Below are 27,208 nucleotides of genomic sequence, written 5' to 3' on the forward strand. Positions count from 1 at the left end.
CAGCCTATTTGATGAGACAGAAACAATATGGGCAATGTCTTTCTCCTTTTTAATCACAGTCATAAGGCAGGAAAAAGCCATGAATTATATTTCAGTGTGTGGGATTGTCAAACAAACGGATCAATATGAGATTTAGGAAAAAAGAAATGTTCAAAAGGCCACTCTCAGACATATGTCTTAATTTAGGTGAGGCATGAGCTAGATGTCATGGGGCTCCAGCTGACTTGTGTTTTGAGCCTTATGGAGCCTGAGATTTTACATTTGAATATTCATCTTTAGACGACACGTGTGCGTTCCTGATGAGATGAGAGCCACACTTGTAGACCACATTTCAGTCATGGCTGAGGCTGGTTGAAGGGTGCAGCCAAATGTTGGGAGAACAACTGTGTCCTCAATCATTCAGGTGTGTAATCTAACAACAGACACTGTACTGTAATACTGTATACTCTCTGTAATGCTTCATACAATATTACAGTATTCCACTTGCATTTTACAATATACAGTAAGTATACTTTGTATGTGACATCTTATCATACTGAGTTTTGCGTCTGCATTACTATATTTTTTCCACATATGACTGCCATATGCACATGTGTGATGACATCACAGCAGATGTCTGCAGAGGCTGGATAAGACTCTAAAAGATCCTTTCCATGCTGTGGGACCTCTACGCTGATGTGGATGTGGATTTGTGGCCCAACAGACAGGAACGTCAGGTGGTGTAGGAAGACTGGCCACCACTTCCTACAGCACAGTTATCCCTAAGGAGATTGTTCACATTTCTACTTTTTTTTGTTTTGTTTTTTTGTTGTTGTTTATTTTTTGTCTTTGTGCTATGCAGTGCTGTCTTTTCCTTTCTGTATCATAATGTCTTGGTGTCTGTCAACAGATTACAGTACAAACAGTGAAAGTGTGAATGTGAATCTCGACCAGTCTCACACATACACTAAGGTGTAACTTCCAATTTACAGTAACTGCCATCAAACCTTTAGTTTACATCAGAACATCCCTCCAGAGTACACTGTTATACTGACAACACGTCAGAGCCATTTGACTGTCTTATCCATACACAGTGACACAAGGACTTGTAATTTTGACGACAGATCATTGACACAGATATTTACTTTTGAGAGATGAACTAAGGATTTTGAGCAAGAGACAGGTTTGTGCTGGTAAGCCGTTGTGTTTTGCTATTTGCACAAATTGTTTAGAGAAATGCACTTACTGTTTTGCAAATGGCGCGGATGATTCAAGACACGTACGAAAGCGACTGAGAAATACTGGAATTGAATTTTGCAATTTCAAAATTCTAACTGTTGATACATTTGTGTACACATGATTGGAAGTTAACAGACAGAAGCCCATAACCAAACAGCGTTCACTAATTAAGGTCATCAATTGACCCTTACAAACTCTCTTTTATTTGCTGCTCTGTCATCCCTCGGGTTAAATAAAGTATCTATCTATTTACCATTCTTTTTCATTGGCAGGCAGTATTTAAAAATTTCATCCCTCTTGATTTTGCAAATATTCCACAAAGTATTCAGTAATCTCCTCTTAAATCGGGACCGTACATTTTATTAACCGAACATATTAACTGAAGAAAAAAAAGCCGTTGAAGATCCTTGAACAATTCGTATGCCGCCCCATTCTGAGCCTTTACAGGTGCTCGGAGCGTAACACAAACATTTGTAATTGCATTTTTTTAAAAAACCAAATCAGGAAGTACAAACATGACAGCCTTCAGCACGACCAAAAACCTTCACATTTTTCGCTTTTATCTGAACCAAAAAATCCTATCAACCTGCTCGAATCGAACCTCTGCAGTTCATTCCTCTATGTGAAACATGCTGCTGAGTTGGATGTGAGGTCGGGGGATTTTGGGATTGCCTCCGTTTGCCTGTTGCAGATTTTAAATAACCTTTGGAACAATTAGTTTTCTGCTAGATAGACACAGACAGACGGACAGACAGACGGACAAATAGATAGATAGATAGATAGATAGATAGATAGATAGATAGATAGATAGATAGATAGATAGATAGATAGATAGATAGATAGATAGATAGATAGATAGATAGATAGATAGATAGATAGATAGATAGATAGATATGACCTGGGAATGGAATAACAGAAATCCATTTAGATAAAAAATGTCTCTTTTTTTTCTTTAATAGCATTCCACATACATGCACTACATGAGTTTAGAAAGGGAAGTACATTTCTTTTCTTCACATAAGACTTCAAATATCTGTACTGTATTTAGTATACAGCATTCTGGAGATGCTTTCATCAACTAATTGGAACATGCTTTAGATGTTCTCCAGTCCCTTTCCTACAGTGAGTGTGCGTGCGTGTGTGGTGAATTTATAACATTATGAATTTGGAGTGTAGTGTGCAGTGAATAACTAATATAATCTGTGCGCACAATAGATTGCAACGTAGGATTTCATCAAAACGACTATAAAGTAATTTGTTTACCCATGTACACTTTCCATTAGGATAATTTTTTAAATTGTTGTTGGTATTGTTGGACTTGAGAGGCTGCAGCTGCACAAGCATGACTGTCCCTCTGCCGGGGAAGGAGCAGGCAAGCACATGGTCAGCCTTGAAATAAATCTACCTCTCCAAACCTCTAAGTTTATGCCCTGCCTCTCCAGTTAGTCAATGAAAATGTTTTGTTGTTTTTTTTCCTAAATCTCTCTACATGTGTATTACGTTTGCCTGAAAAACTAGAAAGTATCACCCATAATAAATGTTTCAGGACAGATGCAATAGTTGGGGAAAAAATTCCATTTTTAACTGAACAATAATAATTCCTGTGGGTGAACAGAGTGCATGTAGAGAATAGACGTTTTCTTTTATTGTGTTTACACATGAACTTCATTGTTCATTGATGAGTTTTGAACAAATGAAGAGTTCTGTGTGAACACAGCTGATGATCAGAAGAATACTGATAGGGGTTATATTACAAATCTGGGAATGGCTGTTTTAATCCAGTTTTAGCAAGAGAGACAGTTAGTTAGCAGGTTGTTAGGTGTACGTAATGCTAAAATGTTACCACCAGGGAAACTATTGGGTGAGGTGAGCCCCGCCTGTTTTGCATTTTCCTGATTACTCCCCAGTTACCTCTCATGGCTCAGTAGTTTATAAGCTTTGTTTGGCAAGTTCCCTTGTCGTCAAGCGAATCTCCCCCCTGATTTCCCGCCTGTTAATCCTCTTACCTGCCTGTTAGTGATGTGCCAGCATCCTGCCGCAGGACACCGGTTTGCTGCGGACGCTCATCAGCCTCCTGTCGCTCTTCTCCTGTGGCCTCACACTGGCCACGTCCACCAGTCTTCAGCCCTGCTCATCAGGTACCGGGTTCCCTCAGTCTTCCCCAGCATTCAGCTTTCCTGCCCAGCATTCTTTGTTTTCCACTGCTGCAGCTTGATTTTACCTGACCAAATGTATCCAGAGTGTTCATATCGACTGCAAACCAACCTCCTCCTAGTTGCATCATTCCTACGAAATCTTTACTGCAAGAGAATTCCAGAAAGCTTCTTATTTTATTCAAAAATCCTCCGATGCCGTGTGAGTAACAGCCAGGTTAGAGCCAATCACACCAAATCACATCCGGAATGGGATCAGTCCCGATACATGACTGACATTTCTCAGTCTTATTGTAAAAAATACTCTTTTATATACAGTTTATGGATCAAATGTCTGCAAACTACGAAAATTAATACATCGTACGATGAACTCATACTTTCCTGTCAGAGCAGAGACTGTAAATTATAGACTCACAACATAGCAGATTCCTGAGTTACCAACATCTAAAATGTGAATCTGTTGTAACACTGCCTTCTTGAATTTTCTAAGATACTTTTGCTTTGTGTGTTTTAATAGTCTCACCGTGATGAGTTATACAAAAGAAAGGACAGGCATTCATCCCGTCTACCATTCTGTAATTAATTAGATTTTTCTTACCCCGGTGAGTGTTAGAATATCTTCTATCCTGTAATATCTTTGTTGTCCTGCAACAGCTTTATAAACTCTCTCAGTTTCAAGCCTGTACTTATGCACTTTGCTTTCAACTCCTGACCTTTAAGAAACATTACAATGTGATGATTCTCCGCACGTCTACCATTTACATTTTGCAGAAAGGCGGCGTCCTCCTGTTGTTTCCTGCTACACTGATCCTAGGCTGCAGCTTGGCTCAATTTTCAGTGTGTTTTGCCTCAAATTGAAAAAACACTGAGGTAAATCAAATCACAGCTCTCTCTGGAGCCACAGAAGGCTTTATAAAGCTATTTTCTGCGTGTACAGTATCGCAATATACCCCAACACGTGTATAGTGATGCAGCGACAGTACAGTGCAACGACAGTACCGATAGTGTTGCAGCGACTATCTTGTCGTGTCTGCTGTCAGCCGTGGTGAAATATGACTTCCCTGAAGTATTATAAACATGAAGTACTTCATACCAATTTTCTACTTTGACTCCACTATAATTTACTGGAAAATGTTCTTGTATTCCACCAAATTTAACAACTCTAGTTTCTAGTTGTGTAGTTTCTATAGTAACTACTTGAAGCATGAACACCCTGACAGTGTGGGCATCTCTCTCCCTCTTCCTCCTGTGTTCTCCTCACATGTGCTTGCTCTTAACTCTGTCTACTCTGTGCTGCAGGTCCTGGGACCTCTATGTTTGTCCCTTGATCGCTGATGTCTCAGTCTCTTTCTCCCACCGTTCGTTTGTTTCATTTCTAATGTATGTCTCAACGGTGTTTTGCCTTTTCCAGGTTTGAGTGGTCTGTCCTTTTTCTAGGTTCAAACACATTGAACAGTTTCCTGCTGGAAGGAACATGGTGTGTGCCATCCAGACTCTATGCCCCGTATGTGTCAAATTTGTGATTTGCGGCAGTGTATTAGTGTAAGCTTCCATGAACATATTGTCTCAGACTTATGTAGTCTACTATATCTTGTGAAAACCGTTCATTATGGCGTCACTGTGAAGCTGACCTTTGACCTTTGAACTACCATAATGTACAATACAACAATATTACAAGGGCAGTTTTCTGCACTTTTAGCACATAGTACATTTTGGCTGGAAGTACTTGCTCAGTTTACTTAAATACAATTTTTAATGTGCTGACTTGGTAACTTTAACTTTAGTATCATTACATTATGGCGTTGCTCCTTTTCCCCGAGTAAATAATCTGAGTACATCTTCCTTCACCGATCTCAGACAGGATATACTCTCTATTTTCCTTAATTTACTGCTCCCAGGTTATACATCTTCACTCTCTTTCCTAGCCTCCTAGCCTCACCACCTGCAACGTGAGCGGAGGAGAGGAGGAAGCCATGTCAATAACATGCTGCACAGCTGCATCATCTGTCCACTGTTTTTTCAAGGCCCAGCGCTGTTGTTTATGATCTCCATCCTATAAGTATAACCGTGTTCATGACATCATATGTATATAAATTCACTTTTAAACATTAACAGTGCTGAAAACATTGTCCTCTCTTCAAGATGTATCAGAATCAGAATGACTTTATTTTCCTTGCACACAATACATTGAGAGTTTATGCAACAAAATATAAATGACAGAAGTCTTTTCTTTCTTTTTCAGTGTAACATCATTTTTTGTCATTTTCAGGAAAATTTCATGTTTGACAGTTCCATTTTAAAACATCATAATTAGGACTTTAGTGACCATAAAGTGATTCTTGCATGTGAAATGCACCTTGTTCTTACAGTGCATGTGTATTTTGTGTTTGACTGATTAATAAACTGCTGCTCAAGGTTTATTCCAGTTCATAGCATCATATCAACTGCTCTTAGTTTTGGTTGAGGGTGCTGCTATAAACTGAGCCGTGGATTTCTAGCCAGACTTATCCGCTGACATTTGAGCTGGGATAGTGACAATGCATTTCAATGGCCCATTGTTCTGAACCACTATCGTCAGTAAATCCCAAGACCTGGATGTGGTGCCTTTTCACCAAAAAGCAGAAAATGATCACCCATAATCAGACATCATACGCCAAGATGTCTTGAACAGGAGCATTTCCAGCCATTAGATGTAATTACACTCCTGCCTTTATATACCACTGTATTCATACCAAATAAGCCTCTCTGGACATACTAAGACCATAGTCCTCCCTGTCTTTATGTAGAACAACAGCAGTTAAAAAAAAGCACGTTCAGAAAGGTACGCTTGGCAAGATTGTTACTGGGGATGAGTAGTTTATGTCTATTGGAGATTTTGGAACTTGTTGTTTATTGATCTGTGCTAAGACCACAGAACAGGAGAATCTATCAAATATGACCTGTTCTCCCCTATCAACACCACTCTTTCCGCATTTCAACATGCACATTTGTTGCTAGTGATGTTTTTTTTTTTTTTTTTAAGTCCATTTCACTATCGAGGTTGTGCACCAGCAATGGTATCATAAAATCTTTGAAAGCCACAATATGCTTTTAACTACGAGCACCTTCATAAGTAGCAGCTACAGGAATCAGTTATATCATACTTTAGGTCCAACTACTGCATTTTTACCAGATGGCAAAAATTCAATGATGCACTGATTCCTTTTAAGAGGCAGGACATAAAGCCCTGCTCTAAAAACATGCATCCATGTGATATCACAAAATCCTCTGCCTCAGATACAATCTGAGTGCACATCTGGTCATAATCACATTTTAAACATTGGTTATGCAACAATCCGTCTTTAATGTGTGTGTCCTACTGGCAGAACCTTTGAAATGAGCTGCCATAGCGATAAAGAGATTTGTAGGCAACGAGCAGGTATGCAAACTGTTTAACAGCGATAAAAAACTCCCCCAAACAGCTGCAGCAGCATATCAGAGTGGAATTGGCATTAGTGAGGATTTTGTGAGAACTTAATTACATCGAATGACACATTTTTCTCCCTTGCAATCTGTTGTGCCTGCACATACTACATACATTCATATGGTGTGTAATCTGTGTTTTTGTGGAAGCATTTGTGTTGTTGCATACACTTTATACACTACACTACATACTGTATATATATACTGTATGTATATATGCAAGTGAGTGTAATAACGTATATGTCCTGTATGCACTCATGTGCCAGTTCATTAGGTACACTAATACATTCTAATATAACAGTTCTGCTCTAAATCCACCTTCATCACGTTCAGCTTATGTTGAAACATAAACAAAATATGATTGAGTACAAAATATTCTAATTTGATAATTTTTTAAGGTGCTGTTAAACTATACTAAATTAAGCTCAAACATGTTTGAGTGTTATTTAGCTGACTGACTAAAATGGGATTATGTGTCTGTACAACACAATGCAATTCAATAACACTACAATCCGCACCCTCCAAATTGAAAACATAGTAGTAGTTCAAGACTGTTACATTAGACTGCAGTTGTTTTCATTCATATATCCCCTGAACTGATGAGTGGTTGAATTTATTTCATTACAGTTTCTAATGCTTGTTGCAATAAGTTAAAAAGATCAAGCAAAGTTGTGACAGCTTAAATAGACCATCTTACACTAGCTGCCAGGTATATTCTGTATCTTGTTACAGAGTTATGTGAGTGTGAGGCAGAAACAAGAGCGGCTCACACTTGACTTTACAACTATTTTCCCAATAGGGATGTTGTTTATCATGCAATGTTCAGTTTTATATCAAATACTAAAACTAGAATTTATCAAATTGCATGTAATATCAAACAATGTTGTTAAGGTAAGTATGTGCTTATGTAGTTTTTCACTGTACATCGAGAAAGAAAATGGATGCCATTATTGCCATTAGCAGTAATAATAAAAAAAAAAAGGCTGCAAGGACTTACATTTCTGCACAACAGTAATTTTCTCTTATCAGAATGATTTGATGGTCAACTGTAGACCAACACACCAGCTGTGTAATAGAGTCATGTTTAATGACTGGGAGGACAACTGGTTGTGCGTCAGACATGTTTCGTTAAAAAGATAATCCTTTATTCATCCCTCAGTCAGGAAATTAGCAGTGTAGCAGCAGCATGCATTTGTAAGGATGGTGCACATAGGAGATGAAAAAGTAAACATTAAATAAATACAAAAAGTAGGAAATTAAACATACAGCAGTAATGTGGTCTACTGGGAGCAGGCTTGGTTGTACAGTAACAGTTTAGTTGCGGCCATTTGACCTTTGATTTGTAGCCAGGGATTTTTCCCATGTTCGACTGTCGGGGACTGGAATGGCCAGCTGACATGTGTGAAGGTGGAGCATTTTGTTTTGATCCCATCCCTTTAATCCCAGCAGGATAAATGATTGGTTACCATGGTGACCAAAGTGAAGCGACATTATGCCAGAAAACGTCTGTGCTTTCTACGATCTCTAAAGAAGTTCAATTAATGACATTTCATAGGCTCAGCAACCTAAACTGCTTGACAACTGAAGTCTTTGAATTTAAAAAAATTACTAAACTTTGGATTGATGCAAACAACAGAGGTCCATATGATAGGTTTAAATTCAGACTTTAACACTCTTCAAATACACTGCAAGTTGGGTGATGTTGTAATGTTATTGCTTTATCAAAGTAAGTTTCAAGAGTACTACTGCTCTTAAGGGCACATTCAGGGATTTACAATGACCCAAAAAAGACCCTAACATGAAAAAATACAGACAAGAAACGAGATGTTTTGTGACCATGGAAACCCTTTGTCCCATTTATTGTAAATGCATATCGTGATAACTCTTTGCATATTGGTTAGGTCTTATGAAAAATAAATTTAAAACCATGGACAAATATTCACAGCAAATTCTAAAATAAATTAATGTGGTATCTGCGTCATTGTCAAGCTCGGGTCCTCTACCAGAGGCCTGGGAGTTTGAGGGTTCTGTGCAGTATCTTAGCTGTTCATACGACTGCGCTCTTCTGGACTGAGGCTTCAAGTGTCGTTCCCGGGTTCTGTTGGAGCCACTCTAGCCTTAACCTCCCACATGTTTTCCAGCTGCTCTTTTAACCCTTGGTACTTCTTAACCTTTATCCGTTCCTTCTTTCTGATGTTGGTGTTGGCTGCTATCGCCACATCTGTCACCACCACCCTCTTCTGCTCTTGGTCCACCACCACTACATCTGGTTGGTTAGCCAAGACTTCAGTCTGGAAGCTGGTGTCCCACAGAACCTTGGCCCAGTAGTTCTCAACCACCTTCTGTGGTGTGGCCCATTGGGGTTGGGGTACTTCTATACATATATATATATATATAATATATATATATATATAATATATATATATATATATATATATATATATGTATATATATATATATATATATATATATATATATGACTTGACTATGTAATATTTGATCGTGTGAAAACCATGTGGCAATAAGTTCTTCAGATGATTTACATTATAACATCTATGAAATAATTAGATGCTATGTTGGTAGAGATGTGGGCTCCTCCACTCCTATTCATTTAACCAGTAAGTGCCCCTCACTAGTCCTTCTCTTATCTCTGAATGAAGTGAATCATGTATGGCTGGCTGAGCAGTCAAAGCTGAGAGCCAGGAAAGCACCTGGCCTTCCACTGCTATCTGATTAGAGGGGGTTGCAGGCCAAGCTGAACCAGACCAGGCCAGGCAGTAACAGAGGGCGCACAGATCTGGACTGAAATGAACTAAACCAGGTTAATTCTATTGCACCATGGCCTCGCTAAGAGGGAGCAGGTTCAAATCAAAGCAATGCCATAGCACAGACAAACCTTATCAAGCCAGGAGACATGAATGAGGGTGGCAGTGAAGAAACTATAGCTTCACTGGTTTAGAACAGCTGATTGGTGTTCTTTGAACCATGCATTTAATGATTAAGCTGTTATTATCTACCATGTCCCCAAGCTCCCAAATTGGCTTACCAATAAGGGTACTCTGACAAATTTTATCTCAGCTGAAAACAGCATGAATGCAGAGACTTATACAGCAGAGTGGAGGCATTAGTGAGGCAGTTTAGCAGACACATAAATAAAGATTATTTTGCTTTTATCAGATTTTTTTTTTAGAAAGATTTGTGTAGCAATGGCAAAATCCATACAGTATTTGGTACATAAAACGTAGAGGTCTTTTATTCCTCTATGACAAATGTATGAAATGATTTAAAAAGTTTTTGTTGGTAAGACCAATGAAATTGGTCAAGAATTTGATTTAAAATCAGAGCAGTCAACCCACAGCATGCAGCTTTCTTACATCAATATTTGTTGAATACACATGGCTCACAATGCATGAGCATCTCCTCTTTCCGTAGGTCCATATATTTGTATTCAAAAAAACCATCAGCTGAACAGAAATGATATGTTTTCATTTTAGAGAATGTAACCTAGTTCACCAGTTCAGCTATGAATAGAAAAAACATAAGGAGACATATACCACAGACAGAAAGAAAACACCCTATTAAGTCATGATCTGGTGTTGGGCTCATCACACTTCTTAGTTATTAATAGTGAGGCACTCTGTGCCTTTACTGGCAAACAAATCAGTGCAAAAAGACCTAAAAACAGAAGCCTGCTGTGCAGACTGAATGTATTTGTTATTACAGTGTAATTCCTGAAGGGTTGTGAGGCTGTTTCATGACATGTTCAGTCCCATTTTAAATTTAAATTTAACATTTGTAGGCTAAGTAGGTATGTGTAAGTGTTGACTGCGTTACTTGGTTTAACTTAATAGCAGAAAGTACATTATGATTGTAAATGGAAGACCTGACACAGCTGTCTGAAACATACAGGGGCTGGGCCCCCACTCTGCGTGGACAGGCCCCCTTAAAGGTAGCGTCCTCCTTTCAGTGTGTATATGGGTGTGAGTATGTGTATGTGTGTGTGTGTGTGTGTGTGTGTGTGTGTGTGTGTGTGTGTGTGTGTGTGTTTCAACACACTTTGAGTGTTTTGTTTTTATTTGTGAAGCACTTTGTGCATTTTCTTTTTTGCGTGAAAAGTGCTATATAAATAAAGTGTGATTTGATACATTGAATATGTGACTCTTCCACATAATTCATTCATTCATTCATTCATTCACTCATTCATTCATTCTTTCCCTGATGACATATTTATCTGTCCTGTCTCATCTGCCACCTGTACAGTGTGCTCATGTGGCCACACCCTGTTACACAACAGCCGGGTGGTGTTACAAGAGCAGCTTTGGTGCATTCTGGGCTTGTGGACTGGCTGTATGTTTTTAATTTGTATATCCACAATTTAGTTCTGGCTCAGTCACCTACAAAATGCCATCCTTGCTAGGCACACTGTGAGTCTGAAGAGTTCCTGCATGAGAGCCTTTTCTGAATTCTGACACACGTAAAGAGGAGCTTTTAGGATACAGCTAGATTAAAATTAAAAAGTACCTGTCAGCTGATGAATTACCAGTGTTCTACCTGAGCTCCTGGAGGTACACACTCTTCTGTTTATCTTTGGAAAAAGGGAAGGATGTCCTATGAAAGACATCCAGCTGCCTGCTTGTGATTAATAATTTGCCTGAGGTCCTTAGTTTAGGTGATAACAGCTGCTTGACAGCGAGGACTCATTCCAATTGTGATGTGAGAAGTGCAACAGATTATGAAATAAAAAAGACGATGCTGTATCAAGTCCTTTTTAAATCATACATCTTCATGTGTGTCTCCCTCTCTGCTAACCGTGCACAGACAGATGTAAAAAGGTGTTGATGGATGTCCTGAGAGGAGCAGTCGTTCATCCTCATAGATCCCTTTCTTTTGAAGGACTGGTATCAAAACATTGGTTCCTAATGGATGGCTTGTTCAAACAGGACCATGGTTGTGTCTTTGGCTGCATTCTCTATCTATAACCATCTGGTCAACTTAATGATAATACAAATGTGATAAATGTGTCTATATTTTGAGCATCCAGAAGGTTTGTAAATAGAAATAAGGCCATGGCCTGTTGCAAACACATTGCATATACAGTATGGTTGGTTATTATGATGTGGAGTGTGTAAAGGTAAAAACCTTTGTTTAAAAAATATAGATTTAAAAAACTTCAAGCCGACATATAAGCTCAGACTGTTCCATTAACTCATGCTGATGTGTCAGACTCAGCCAGTATATTTGTCATGTATCATGTCATGTTTTTCTTTTTAGTCTACTTTTTATATACCTCTGTCCTCACCGTGCACAGAGGGTTTCACCCCAAGAGTCTGAGACTATACACTAAGCGGAAAGAGGCAGGCCGAGGACTAGTGAGCATCAAGGCCACAGTCCAGGATGAAACTTCAAAAATCCAAATCCACATCAAGACAATGGCCCCAAATGAACTGCTATGAGAATGTCTCAGACAACAGAAATCCGATGAGAGTGCAGAAGAAAAGGAGTAGACAACCTGGAGGGACAAGCCCCTACGTGGCAGGTACCACCGTCAAATTGAAGAAGTAGTTGATATCAAGAAAACCCACCAATGGCTGGAGAAAGCTGTACTGACACACGCACAGAGGCACTAATCATGGCAGCACAAGAACAGGCCCTCAGGACAAAAGCCATAAAGGCCAAGATCTACCAGAGTAGATCAGACCCAAGGTGTAGGCAGTGTAAAGATGCCCCTGAGACAGTCTAGCACATAGTAGCAGGGTGTAAGATGCTAGCCTGGTCAGCATACATGAAGAGGCACAAACAAATGGCCAGCACAGTGTACAGGAACACCTGTAACCAGTATGGAATAGAATTATCCAAGTCCCAGAAGGTGGATGAGAACAACAGGGCGAAGGTTCTGTGGGTCTTCATCTTCCAGACTGACAAACAAGTCCTGGCTTAACCAAAGAGCAGTGGTGGACAAAGAGCAGAAGAGGGTGATGGTGATAGATGTGGCGATGGCAGGTGACGGCAAGATCAGAAAGAAGGTACAAATTTGTGCATTGTGGGTGAACAGCAATACCACATGGATGAAAGTGAAATCTGAAGTCGCAACAATTGAAGTATGTAAAATCTGAGTGGTGAGTGACTTTATCTGTCAGAATTGATCTGATGTTATTTTTAGTTTAAATTTCACACACACACACACACACACACACACACACACACACACACACACACACACACACACACACATATATATTGAAATTTGCAATTAAATAATAGGTATGGGAAGAGGCGACTACGTGTCTGTTTAAGTGTATGATTTACATGCACTTTAGTTTGGGCAATTTACAGGAAATTTCAAAGATTTTATGTTAATGAGATGGCATTTGGTAAAATATCGGATAAAAAGTCGGGACAGGCGGTTTATATCATTAAAATAAGAAAGGAAACTGGTAGTAGTAGGGTTGTGCTTGGATTCTTTTCATTGACGAGAGGGGTTCGAAGCTGCAAAGTCGGAGTTTCGTCGTGTCCCTGAAGGCGTCAGCTCCCGGGATGTTTAGTGCCCTCCTCCTCCTCCTCCTCCTCGCCGTCCCCGTCCCCGCTGCTGCCTGCTGCCCAGGCTGCCTGCTGGCTGCTGGGCTCGGGATGACGCCACCTCTCGCTCCGCCCCGGCGCAAACTCGCTCCCTGCGTTCATTTCATTCCTCTTCTCATTCCGAGCATTCTTCGCATCTCTGTCAGTTCGCGAAGCGATTCACCTACACCTTCCTGGCTGGCCCAGAAACACCAGAATAACTTGACATAGTATTCAAAATACCCAGTAACATCACATTACCTAAAGAAAGGGGCATTTTATATGAGATATCAATAACGAGGTAAGTTTCAATGGTAGTTGCAGGCATTCAAACTGGTTGTAGACTTCTGCTCACGGGGGTTTAGTTTACGTCTTTTTGGAAATACTGCACATTGTATTAAAATGTAGTGTTATTTGGGGTTGTTTAGTGTTTATTTGTGGCAACGTTAGGTCGTTTGTTTCCTTCGCGGAGATAGATGGCCGCTGTTGCAACAGGGTGCTCACTTTGAACACTCTGTTGTAGCCTATGGCTTTGACACAGCGGCGAAAATCTTTGACATTTTTCACATTTTTTTGAAAAGAAGCCTGCTCGTACGCCCCTATAAAAGCCTCGGGAGCCGTTTGCCACCCACTGTCAGACTCCTAGAAAGTCGCAGTGGGATCCGGGATGAAGTAAAAACAACACGGCACGAATTACAGTTTTTTGGACAAGATGACGGTTGAAAACGTTGCTGTTTTCCTCTCCGTAGTTGGCTCAGCCGGGAGTTGTTGGAGATTTCACCGCAGCGTTTTCGGACCACCTCGAAGAAAACACAGCCGGGAGACTTGTTGCTTCGGCACGTTTGACGGCGCCTTTTTAAATCGCCATCTAAGTTTTGTGTAAGTATTTTTTATTTTTTTATTTTGTGTGTGTAATGTGTGCGTGTGTGTGACTTGTCTCCCCTTGTCCTTGTGCTCCTCTCCATGTTGTTACTGTAACTAACGAGTGAACCGAAGAGAAAGGTTAGTAACTCCTTTATTGTTTCATGCTGGGAAACAAATTAAAACTCCTCTCTGCCGCTCCCACCTCAACTCATATCCACGATCTGCCAGTGTGACACAAAACCTGTAGTAAAATGCAGTTCCTGAGTGGCTTGTGTGGAGCATTAAAGGGGCCTAACGTGATCTTGTTTGCCTTGTGGATGAGAAAAAATTAGCTTAAAATGAGCTTAAACTAATGCATTATATTAGCATACAGTGGTATCTCATTATGAATGCATGTAGTGCAAACAGCACGAGGGTAGTATGTTGCTTTATATAAAATTAGAGCTGCTTAGTGGAGTTTGTGGAGCTTTTAGTTGGAGCTTCCCTCATTGTTGTCCTTTTCCTTCCTTTGGGAAATGCCTGCTCAGCTAAAACTGAACTCCCCCCAACTGCAGGCCAGCTGTGTGTCACAAAGTTTTACTCCTTACAGTGATTTCATCCGCATTACTTTTTGTGGACTCTGGTGGGGGGTGTGTGTATGTGTGGGGGGGGGCTGGTTATTATGTAAAGGGAGGGATGAGAAAAGGCCAATGCTTTCATTAGCTGGAGTAAAGTTAGTCTAAAAAGAAAAGTGGGTGTTAAATCCACGCACTTTGGCTTCTCTTTGCGTCTGCTCTTTAACTGAACAGTTGCAGCTCTAAATAGTCGCCTTTGCTTCGCACAAACTGGAGATGAGGCCACAGCTCTGAGGTGATCCAGTCAAGGTGTCTTTGTGCCTCGTTAATTTAGCTGCGAATGATAAAATAAATGTTGCTCCTGCCAGCGCTCCCGCTCCGTATCTCGGCCAGCCGTCCAGTCACACTGATCCTGACGGTTTCGGTAGGTTTAAGTCTCCCAGAGTGGCCTTTTTGTATGAAAAGTAGGCTTGGCAGATTGGGTGACACAGCTATACAAATGTAAAGTGAATTTCTTTTAAAAATAGGTGCTTCAACAGAATCCCCTCCGACAGTACGACTGCACTACTCCCTTCGCTTTTTGTGTTTTTATCGTGAAAGCAGCTGCTTATGGCAAGTGCAAAAGTTATGTGCTTTGATCATGTGAAAGGTGTTCGCACAGTTAACTACGGTTGAACATTTAATGCAACTTTATAGAAAACAAAGAGACAGAAAGACGCAGTGTTTTTTTTTTTTTTTTGTTTTTAATGGTTCAATGCTCTCATTTCCTGGAAACAGTTTGAATGCAGTTAGGCATAAACCCAGACATGTCACAGTGTAAATCTTTAGGCTCTGAAGAAGAAAAAAAAACGGGGTAGAAGTAGGTGCTTTGTTTTCAGCTTATGCAACCAGTGGACCTGTTGGACGGAAGCCTGCATTACATTTGTGCAAGAATAGGATGTTGTCTTTGTTTGACCAAATGAGAGTTCACCTTTGAAACTAGAAGTTTTCAAACTCTCTCTCCGTTACTACTTGTGAAGATTGTGAAAAACACTACACCAAAGCTGTGACAGTGAGTTTTTCTGCTGCATTACATTCAGTCTCCGTTTTCAGATGATTTTGAATTAGTCATGTGCAAAAGAAAAACTGGTTTAACGTGTTATTGTTAGAACTAATGTGTAGCTCAGATGGCATTATGCGCCACACTTCTGAGAATTAAGCAGATGCAGATCAACCTCAGAGAGAGAAAGGGCTGATCTGTACATTGCCTCATTGTTCAGGTTTTTGTTCCTTTACACTGCCTTGCTGAGGTCAGAGGGGAGGACTACAGAGAGTGTAGTCTATCTGTTGTGGAGTGTGGACAGAATAATGTGCTTTTGTGAAGCACACAGTGGATTGCATTACTTCTTGGAGGAGAGTGAAGCTCCTCTTTTCTCCTGTTAATCTTCAGAGAGCTGCATTTTGGCCAGTCATTTGTCAAATGTCTTGTGTTCATTTTGTAATTGACAACACAACATGACAAATATAGATTCTCACTGTTATTTTTTTTTTACTATGCAAAAAAAGCTGTTTCTCCTGTCAGTGACGGGGTCTTCACAGTCTAGTGTATACAAATGTCTGTCTCTTTTGAGAAAACTTTGCGTATATAATATGATCATATATACTTAATACACTTAAAATTTTATTTCAGATATAGCAATAGTTGCCTGTAATGACAAGGCAAAGGCAAAAAGACTCTTCATTAAATCCTCCTTGTTATCATCACAAGTACAATTTTTAGAATATCCTCAACTGGTTTCCTGGTTTCAGGCTGTTTTTAATAGTAACTTCTTAAGGGATACAGTCAGTCCTAACAATCTGCCAGTGATACGTTTCTGTGAATATTACTATGAAATAGATAATTTTTGAGTCTTTCCGGAGTTGTAACAGAAGAAGATCAAATTTGAACGTAGTGTTTATGCAATCATGTCAAAACTGAAATAGTGACAAATGCATTTGGGGTAAGAGCTATGGTCGAGTGCTCTGATCAAGGGTCATGTTCTCCATATTCAAAAGGGTTTTTGACTTGTTGTTAACATGATTTTAATTGTCAGATGTTATGTCTTGCTCAGATTTACAGTGTGTGTTAGTCAACAGGTAAAACCTTTGGTGGCCGGCTTCCACATTGTTTTTTGACAGTAATCTGCGCCATATGTATGAGCAGGAAATGAATGTGCAAATGTAGGTGCATCTTTTCTATTTGTTGGGAGGGCGGGTGTAATTACTCATGGGAATGTGAACACATTGTGTGTGCCACGTTTTTAATTGAAATGATAATACACAATATTATTTTTTGTTATGAAAATTCTGGGCTTGAAAAAAGATCTGTGATCTGTAATTGAATCTAGACGGAGAGTCATTAATTGTGTAATTAGTTGTGATGTGTGGCAGGGGTGGAATCACATGAAAACATCAGTGTTCTCTGTGGTCAAAGCGCGCTTTAAAAAGAGGACACTCCTGCAGGCTTCCAGACTGTGTGTGCCCTGAGGTAAACCCTGGTCTAGAAAGGGAATTTTAGAGTATGCGCTGCTGCTCAGCAGTTTGAGCAGGGCCCACTGAGGCCAGCCGAGAGTGCCACCAAAAAGGAAAAGCTGGCTCAAAGCCACTGACGTCATCTAAGTAAATCTGCTTCAGTACTGCAGCCATAAAATGACTGCCAGCTACCGAACGCACTTTGGCCCTGTCAACCACCTTAGTTAGTGCGACACAATTTTTTTTTTCCCTCTTTGTGCATACTTATGGAAGTCTGTGTTGAAGTCTATTTCATTTTGCTTAAGTAGTAGCAGACGTTGCATTTTCATTCAATAAAACAAATCATGTTTGAGGCTTTCTAGTTTTTAATAGAGCACCAAATGATTGAGCTTCTATGACCCTTTGAAGCCATACCAATTTAATATTACAGCCTTATAATGTTTACCACATGCTACTCCCCATCTTTTGTTCTGGAAAAAAGTAATTTAGACAGCGTAATGTCTCAACCTCTCATTATTAATGTGTAGTGCCTCAGAAGTTATTTAGATGCTGGCACATGTACTTTTCCCTCTAGTCCTGTTCGGTGGGGGGGGAATAAATGACTCGCCTCATGATTGCACACAGACAAAAACAATATATACTCCATGAATCAGTTGATGAGTCAGTTTCTGAAACCACTATAAACATTTTCAGCTCTTAACCACAATGAAAGCAGGAAATCTCGCCTTCAACAACTTCCTTTCTAACTGCTGACCACAGTAGTAGTGGTTCTGGTGTTCAGCTTCTCACTCGTGAAAGGAGAAAGCCATAGAGCAGAGGTGCACAATCACTTCATTTACTGAAACCATGTATAATTTGTGGCTTGTATTCAAATGCGGGCTATTTAGTCTCTCGGGCACCGTATTCCCCAGTCACTGCTTGTAATAAATTCCCACAAGACCTTTCACCAATGGTCACCGTATTGTTACTGTGACAGACACAGATCAGGCCGGCTCTCTCTGCCCCGAAGGTGCCCTGGATTCAGCCGAGGCACAGATAGAATAGAGGGTGAGCTCCCAACATTAATATGCAGTCTGTGCCTGGTAAATTAGTTTGGAATCCGAGCCAGGGCTCTGCAGTGGAGAGCTGTGTTGTCCAAACTTTTCCCCCCTTGTTTAGTCTGTTGAATAGGCCCAAATAGTGTGCGTTTTCAACAAGGAGTTGTTGGTTTTTAATTACATCACCAACACGGGTTGTTTTTTTTTGTTAACCAACAATACATCTTTCATCGCACCACGAGAGCATACGCAGCCTTAAAGGGATGAGGGTATCACTGTTATTAATTGCACATCTCACCTAATGCAGCGATGTAGCGGTCAGCACAGGCAAGTTTTTGCTGTTCCACGAAGTCCGTTTATGTAAACAAATTAGATGTCGACACCCACTGTGAGTTTTTGAATATGTTGGTCTTGAAAGAGTTTTCCGAAAGGTCTCTTTTCACTGAACTAAAACTGCATTTCTTTGTGGACTAAAGGGAAAAATGCATAAAATCACCCCCCATGTTCACATGAACAAAAGCATGGTCTAACATCTAACCTAACAGTTGTAGCTGCAGAAAGCGTTACAAGATAACTTTGCTTTCGACTTGGCTGTGATCAAGACTGAATGATAAAAATAGCAGAAGGAGCAGTGATTTAGCCTTAATAATAATAATAATAATAATGATAATGACAAGGAGAAATGTGGAAAAATGTTTTTTTTTTTTTACCACAGTAAACAAAATACTCACTCTCTTGTAGAAAAGTGTATGCCGTGACATTTTAATCAAAATGTTTGGGGAAATTTGAGGTATAAATACACAAACAAAAGCTTCCTAGGGCTAAACCCGGTCTCAGTATCACACTAAATAAAAAATACCTGTTTGTCTTTATGACTATGATGGTAACGGCAACATATTTTTTGTGTAAATACTGGTTACTCTCAAGGCACATATACAGGCCACACACAGTGTAGTAATGTAGTTGTGTCATACTTGAGTAGACACATTTGATTTTGATAACGTCACCTGGCGGCTAAATCGGATGTTGTGTTTTAGAGATAAGTCCAGTGTAGTGGAGTGAAGGAGTTAACAAGAGGAAGAAGAAATGCGAGAGAAAGATGACAGCAGAGGAACCAGAAACAAAGAAGTATACAGGACATAAACGATGGCTAGAGAGCAGAAGAAAAGAGATGAAAGTCACTGTGAATTGGCAGCGCCAAATGCAAATTGTGGCCTTCATGCTCATCACTGTGATTTGTTTTTTCATGCCCGTCCGCACGCGTCCAGGATGAGCCAGCAGCCAGCCCTCGGCCTGCTCTGCTCTCATAACTGTCAGGAGATCCTTTATCTGACGGACCTTTATTTACAGCTTTAATTTCCTGAGCTTTATGTGTTCCGCTCGCACTCCACACCACTGTGACATGGGCGTATGCCGTCTGGAATGCACTGCAAATTTTTGATAGGCAAACGTCCCCTGAGCTTTCATTACATTTCATGTTTGAATGGTAAATTGTGTTTTTTTTTTTATTTGTTTTGGTATTACTGACAGGACAGGGATTTATCCTCAGAAGAACAGATTTAGTCTCTTTCAGTCAATTTTGTGTCTGTTGACTATGCTTCTTTTCTGGCCAGACGACACCTCTGATGTTGTCCAGATCATATTGTTGCTACCTGTTTCTCAGTCTGAGGCAGGTATAGAGGGGCTGTCTTGACAGAACCTGTAAATCAATCTCAAACAAAGATTGATCCCACAGTGGCCTGATGGTTGCTGGGTAGTGGGATGTAGGCTTCACATTTGAGAGAGATGATATCAGACAGATTCACGGCACTTAAGCCTGCCAGTTCAAAGAGGCATGAAATAAACACCAGGCCATTGCCAATAACAGAGGCAGCATAAGTAAGCTTTCTAGACTCTCCAGGACCGTTGGAAATTGGCATTGCAAGACTTACTTATTTGTTTGTACTTTAAGCCTGTGGATTTATTCATGGATCTAAAGGAAAATTCAATACTCAAACAGTGGTTTGCCCTTAAATTCTTGTATCATTTAGTGACAGAATATAACAGTAATGTGAAATTCCTGCCATCCATTCCATTTTCTTTTTTTTCAACATTTCAGAAATTGCAATAGTTTATGTTTGCTTAAAAGACGTTTTTAATGTTTGGACTATTTGGTGTTAATTGCTTTACCTGCTCGTTTTAATTTTAATTTTAATTTTTTTAGTGGTGGCTGCATATCTCAACTTCAGTTTGAGTGTTAAAGTTTTCTAAAAGCGTTCCATAAATTTTTGGTTAATTTTACTTTGGTGTGTTGTGCATCTCAAGGTCCTCAGAGACCTGCTGTCAAAGTCTCAGTGCCATACAATATACACGCCTTCCTCAAGGTAATTAATTAGTTTTTAATGAGATAAAGTGGAATTTTAGTCATGTCTGTCATTGTAAATGTTCATAGTTTGTTTCTTCTTACGGCAAATAGAGTAATTCTGACATTGATGTTATAATTATGCAAAGGCCAGGATCTTTCCTAACAACACGCTAAAAATGTAGAGTTTTGAAATCACATGGTAATTATAGTTTTACACACTGTGGCCTTAGCTTCTGTGGGCCATTATGAGGCGCACAAAAGTCATTCACAGAATCATTATTGCACCCTCTGAGATAACAGCACAAAAGAACTCCACATGGAAAATTACATTTGAGACCTCTCATCTGCTATTTCATTACCTTGCTCTGTCTGATGGGTGAAATGGGTTCTCTTAATTTAAGGAGCTGGATTCCAGCTTGGTGAGTGGTTTATGTAATCTCACGGTGAGTGTAATTTCCCATAATTCCATGTCACACCTACTACCTTGCGTAGCTACCACATTCACTTACTGCAACGCGGCCCATCTTTACCCCGCATCTCACAAACAAGACCATTTCTATGGAGTACACCCTGCAAAGACAGAAGTATGCAATTATCCGTAAGCCACAAGTGTTTCTATGGGTGACATTCATACCTTGTTTTGACAGACGTAATTAGTCTGCACATTCTAAGGCACTAAGAGACCGTCGTCACTGATGGCTGCTAGGTTATTCACATGTTTCGCACATCAGAAGCATCCAGTTGGTGTAGTATTTTTTTTTTTTTTCACCCCGTGACCTTTACCCTTTATAATTTCAGTGTTCACAGTACAAATCAACAAACCCCTCCTTGTAGATAACAGGATCATCGAGTTAAGTGATCAATATGTATGTCGGTTTTCTGTTCACTCATTTTGGGATTTAATGCTGTGCACTACACAAGAATAATCCTACCCCACTTCCTTTTCCTCCTTCAGTGCATGCACTTATTTTCTCCTTCATTATTCTGCCACATCCCCTATTATGCTGTGTGTCAACAAGAGCTGACTGAGTCAAACGAAGGAACAGTTGAGTTTTCTCATAAATTCAATTTTAAAAGTGTAATAAAAATCATTAATTGCAATATATATCTTCAATGTTATTATGTATTATATTGAGGTAATATATGCTTACAGTCCAGGCTTCATTAGTTTATGGTAAATTCCTTTGTCGCCACTGATGTTAATAATATTATCTTGAATTATGTATTGTTAAATCTTCTGACGTAATAATAGTTTGAATATATGTTCAGCATATATGGTCCAGCTTAACATGAAATTTCCGTCATGTTGCTAATAATTTATCATTATATTCTTTGTTGGTTGTTACCAAGTCATGTCTGAACCCTTTAGTACATTATTTATGGGCCCTAAATTGTGACATTAGCCTGCACCCATGTTTTATTCATGTTCATATAAATTATTTGTTGGCACACTCTCAAATCAACCAGTCATTTGCAGTCGGCGAGCTAAATTTGAAGGAATCTATATTTCAGTTCAAAAAGCGGCTGGCATTGTTAACAAATAGTTATTTTCTCACAGTTTAAGAAAGGACCGGGATAAAGGTGCACTGCAGTTTGAATTGAATTGACAATTTCAATTCCAAATGTGACAAGACTGCGGGGATCAAAATCAAGCATGTCAAGGACAAAAAGCGAAAAAAATATTTGGATTTGGGCTCCTTGGATTTAAAGATAAGGACCCGATTTCATTATAGTTTTTTTAAAACATTTTAAAATTGCAGGAAATTTCTCTATTTGAAAATGTGCACAAAGCCCATGAAAGAACATCTCGGTGACCTCAAGGAATGTGTTTTGGCAGAACTGAATAGTTCTTATGCCAATACAACAGAAGTCATGTCAGAACCTCTGCGTGGCCTGCAGGTACAGCTTTTATTGCTTCGCTCGTGAGAGATTGGAACGGAAGTTGAACGGCAGTTAATCCATTGTTGCCAGGTCTGTTGTGTTATTGGTGTTGGTTCACTTGTTTCATTTTCCTCAGATAATGATCAACAGTTAGAAGACGCATTTGAACTGGTATTAGAGAAACACCCTCTCGAAAGAAAAAAAAAAACATGATTGATGGATACAATTCAGTAAAGTTTTAATGTTGGAGTGAAACGTGCTTCGCCGTTTTAGCATGATTCAAGATATCTGTTTCTAATTCATTTAAAAGTTATCTACAAGTATCTACAAGTAGGCATGGAGCAAATAATCGATATAGCTTTGCACAACATTCCATAAGGAAAGAAGTGGAGTTGTACAAGCAGAAAGGACTGCGCAATGGAAATATTCCAATTATTAAAAATATTGTTATTTATGGTTGTGATTAGTGTTGCATTATTAGATTAAACTCTTTTAGTAATTAAATTTATAGAATGTCTTGCTGATGCAGACTCTGATGACGACATAAAATGGAATGTTACAAAGACCCTGCAGCTTTTGTAAATGCATTCACAGGTCGTCTATAGTCATAGTCTACAGTAATTATTTTAACTTGTTCTTTGCAAGTGTATAAGTCCAGTGTAGTGTATGAGCAAAGGAAGAACACACCAGTGTGTGAGCGTAAATCTGAATCTACAATACCACAAAGTTACTAAAAACTGAGTTAAATTTCAATTTCTGAACCTTAACGTACTTAAACAGAGAACCAGTGTTTCTACATACTTGTTGATGAATGACATTGGATTAGCTTGGTGGTAACATCTTGTAATATTTTATTACTTGGACTAATTTGACGTTGGTGTGTGAATGAGTATGTGTGTAAATAAAAATGTAAAGATGTTCTTCTTAGACTACATTGTAAGGACAGGAATAAGAACTTTTTCAGTATGATATTTTTTTGCTATGAAAATGGAAGCTGGATGTGATTATGTGCACAGTTCATCATGGGTCAGGATAAGAGGAGCACATCTAGAAAGAGTCCCAGCCTTTTAGTGGTTGAAATGGGAATGTTTCCCCTCCCTCATCAGTTTGTGAGTAAGTTCTGCAGTGTCAGCAGTCAGCACACAAAAACGGAATTCAGTAAAAGCTCCCTCTCTGCTCCCTGGGAGCTTTTTTTCCCCCCGAACAGCTTGCTCCCATCCCCCCTTTCCCCCTCATGAACTGACATGCTGGAAGAAACATATGCTACTATTCCCACTTCCTGACAGCTTGTGCTGCTTGAATAGGATCTTGCACAGGGAGGAAGCTGTTGTCTGGATTGAGTGGAAAGATTAAGTATAGAAACTCAGTGAATTGTTAGTAAATGAAGTAAAACACCAAAGGGTTTTTAAATGTGAATTAAGGGTAAAGTTGACACAAACTCCGAGGTGTCTGTATATTAAAAGTCCATTCTCTCTAACATATGGTACTGAGTTCTAAAGTGACTTTGACTGCATGTAAACAAAATTGTTACTTAATACATCAAACATTGACCTCCATCAGTGTGGATAGTGTCTGTTAAGTTTCTCAGTTATCCAGGTCACGGTATATTTCAAAACAAAGGCAACTGGATTTCACCACTCCTCCAAGTGGCTTTTTTAGTGCTGAAGAAGTTCTGGAAAACCGAAGAAGTTGCATGGTCATCTTCAAGTTACTCTTGTATTGTCTGTGTTTGTAGATCAGTGTGGATGCTGGATTTGTTCAACTGCAGCACTGCAGCAATTTTTAGGGAGAAAAAATAGACATAATAGAACATTTCACTGTGTACGATGTGTCCAAAGTGGAAGCACTTGAATTCTAGAAGAAAAAAAAAAACAGCTGAAAGAAATCTGGTTTTTATAGCCTGTCAGAGTCAGATTAGAGCCATACCAACGCAGGGATCCTTTAGCAACTTGTTAACTCGAGTCATCTCTCCAGAATATTCAGTTTCCCTTCCAGACCATCATGTTCTTCTGTTCATTCGTGTTCAGGTGCTGTGTCTTGACAGTAAAAGTATTTGATGTTTAGTTCCATGCAAATACCCATTATATTAACCAGTTTTGTAATGCTTTCCATTAACCTGTTTGCTTGAGCTGTGTTCAGCTTATTTTAGTGTTAGTATTTAAATTGTTTAAGGCTACAGTGTAAAGATTTTGTCCTTTTTGTCTGATGGTGGATATGTGTGTATGACGTCAGCCTGCGTCTACAGTCCTTCTGTCCCTTTCTTCTTTCAGCTCTCTCTCGTGTTAGGAAAAACCATGCTAATGGTAATCTAGATATGTCCTTCCTCTTTTAGTTCAATTCTTCCTCCGAACTCAAAGTTTCTTTCTTTTAATCTGGGACATTGGATAAGGAGGAGTCCAACTACCACATGTATTGACCATTGTTATGTGATGTCTGTCACTACTTGTTATGCAACTGACAGCAATTGCACAGGTGCTAAATGAGGGTAGATAGTGGATTACACATACAGACGATAAAAACAGGCTAAATAAAGAGCTGACATAAACATAGAGCAGATCTCCTGGTTTTGATTAGATTCATCTTAATTGTCATTGTGTGGAGTCAATAAACAGTAGGTGACACTGCACACATTCCCGTGCAATAGCTTTAATACGTCTTGTGGCCAATAAGGTCCAAAAATAAGTGCATGCGTGTTTCCTGGTTTCGTCTGTTTTTTTATTTTCCACCTTTTAAGCCACTCAGTACATGATATATTTCTTCAACTTCTACAAGATAAAAAAAGTGATACTTTACTGAGTAGACTGAAATCAAGTTCAGCTCTGTCTGCTACACAGTTTATATCGAATGCAACACTTTTGAACAGCGTTTTAAAACATATGGTCCACTGTTGTTATGATTACTCACATCTTTACATTTATGATCTTGTTGTGTAGTAATAGTCATTTCCCATAATATGCGGGATAGTGTGGATTAGGGGTTTTATGTTACTTGATGCTGTCTGGGCATAATGATACAGTCCTGGCTTTATTAGCCCCATATTCCCCAGGAGCTTGATAGTCTTGTCAGTAGCCACTGGTGAAATGAGACTTTCTCCAGCTGTGTAAGCAGCTTGGCTCTGGCTTCTGCTTCGCTTGAGTGTCTAATTTTTCTATGCCATCATAGTGTGCGGTGGCTAACTGGTGACGTGGATGCTCCAGATTAGTTGCCTCAATCCTCTTTTTTTTCCAGTTATGAAGCACAGTCTTGCTGCACATGTGTTTTTAAAGAAATGCCTTCTTTCACACGACTTAACATGTTCGAATCCATCAAGCTTCCAGGTGTAAACTTCCATTTGGCCTCTAAAGACATTAGGGCTGAAGCCATGGTAACGAGGGAAGCCTTTTCTCAGCAGGAATCAAACTAGCTTTACCGAGGACTGTTAATGTGGTAGTTGGCACTTCTTATAACACAACTGAAAGCAATTGCAAGTGCTGAGTAAGGGTGGAAAATAAGGTTCACAACACAAATCTTAAAAGTAGGATAAATAGACATTTCACATGCAATTACAGTGGACCACCTGGTAATGGTGGTAACACTGTTTCCAGTGTGGAGTATCTGATTTTTAGTTTTAAACATATTATATTACATATTTACAATGTGTCACATCTTAACATGAAGTAAATCCATGAGAAAAAATGAATTGTTTTCACATCCATTTTAAAACAAGGTTGGCGATGTCCTGTGTTGTTTGGCTGCTTTCGCTCCGTATAGTGCTCTCTACTAACATTGTGTACCGTGTAGAATTCTTGGAAGCAGATCTCCGCTGTTCTGCTGTGGTAGTGATGGTTGGGCTGTGTTTGTTTGGGAATTCCAGGTCTCTCCCTAGTCTGCTCCAGGCTTCAGCTTGGAGAGCCCAACCGCCACGATTGATCCCAGCAGCTGGAGCGGCAGCGAGAGCCCTGCCGAGGACATGGAGAGGATGAGCGACTCGGCTGACAAGCCTGTAGACAATGATGCAGAGGGAGTGTGGAGCCCTGACATTGAACAGAGCTTTCAGGAGGCCCTGGCCATCTATCCTCCCTGCGGTCGAAGGAAGATCATCCTCTCCGATGAAGGAAAGATGTATGGTGAGTACACGTGTGTGCATATCTGTGAATCATCTTTGGAGTTGCTTGTGTTTGTAATAAGCGAAATGAGCTGAATGAGCTAAAGTGGACAGTTCAACATTTTGGGAAATATTCTATGCTTTCTTGAAAGCGAGTTGAGAGGATCAACACTGCTCCTGTGTGTCCTTAATTGCAAAGCCAGCAGCTGATTAGCTTAGCATGAAGACTGGAGGTTTGAGGAAACAACAATCCTTTCTCCTGAGGTAACAAAATCAATCCACCAGAACATCTGGAGCTTACTGGTGCATATGTTATTTCCCATTTGATATAAATGAGCTATTAGAAATCCAGCACGTAACCTTTCTTAAGACCACATTGTGGCAGGTGTTGATATGGATTCACTGTTGTCTAGAGTTGCCTGTTTACCTGCGAAACTAAGCTTGTGGTGGGCATGCATCGTTATATGTCTGTGCTGATTAATGTAATATCATAAGACTATGATGGTAACCATACAGCCTCCACTTCAGTTCACAGAAGTGCAAGTTTATAAGTAAAGCAGCATGAA

General features: G+C 39.6%; 1 protein-coding gene across 11 annotated transcripts in view; it reads left to right on the top strand.

The window, feature by feature from the left end:
- Nucleotides 1–13,450: 13,450 nt before the first annotated feature.
- The window catches only part of tead1b (TEA domain family member 1b), a 45,090-nt gene continuing 31,332 nt past the window's right edge, over nucleotides 13,451–27,208 (top strand). For 4 of the 11 annotated variants that reach the window (XM_047580501.1, XM_047580502.1, XM_047580508.1 and 1 more), the window contains exons 1-3: nucleotides 13,453–13,689; nucleotides 14,138–14,267; nucleotides 26,412–26,664. In XM_047580501.1, the coding sequence (XP_047436457.1) occupies nucleotides 26,508–26,664 (157 nt within the window). In that variant the 5' untranslated portion in view covers nucleotides 13,453–13,689; nucleotides 14,138–14,267; nucleotides 26,412–26,507. Of the gene's footprint in view, nucleotides 13,690–13,821; nucleotides 14,268–26,411; nucleotides 26,665–27,208 lie in introns of those variants that run through there. The other 7 variants (XM_047580503.1, XM_047580509.1, XM_047580507.1 and 4 more) reach the window with 4 other exon arrangements.

Source organism: Mugil cephalus, chromosome 3 (assembly GCF_022458985.1).
Source record: "Mugil cephalus isolate CIBA_MC_2020 chromosome 3, CIBA_Mcephalus_1.1, whole genome shotgun sequence".
Classification (NCBI taxonomy): domain Eukaryota; kingdom Metazoa; phylum Chordata; class Actinopteri; order Mugiliformes; family Mugilidae; genus Mugil; species Mugil cephalus.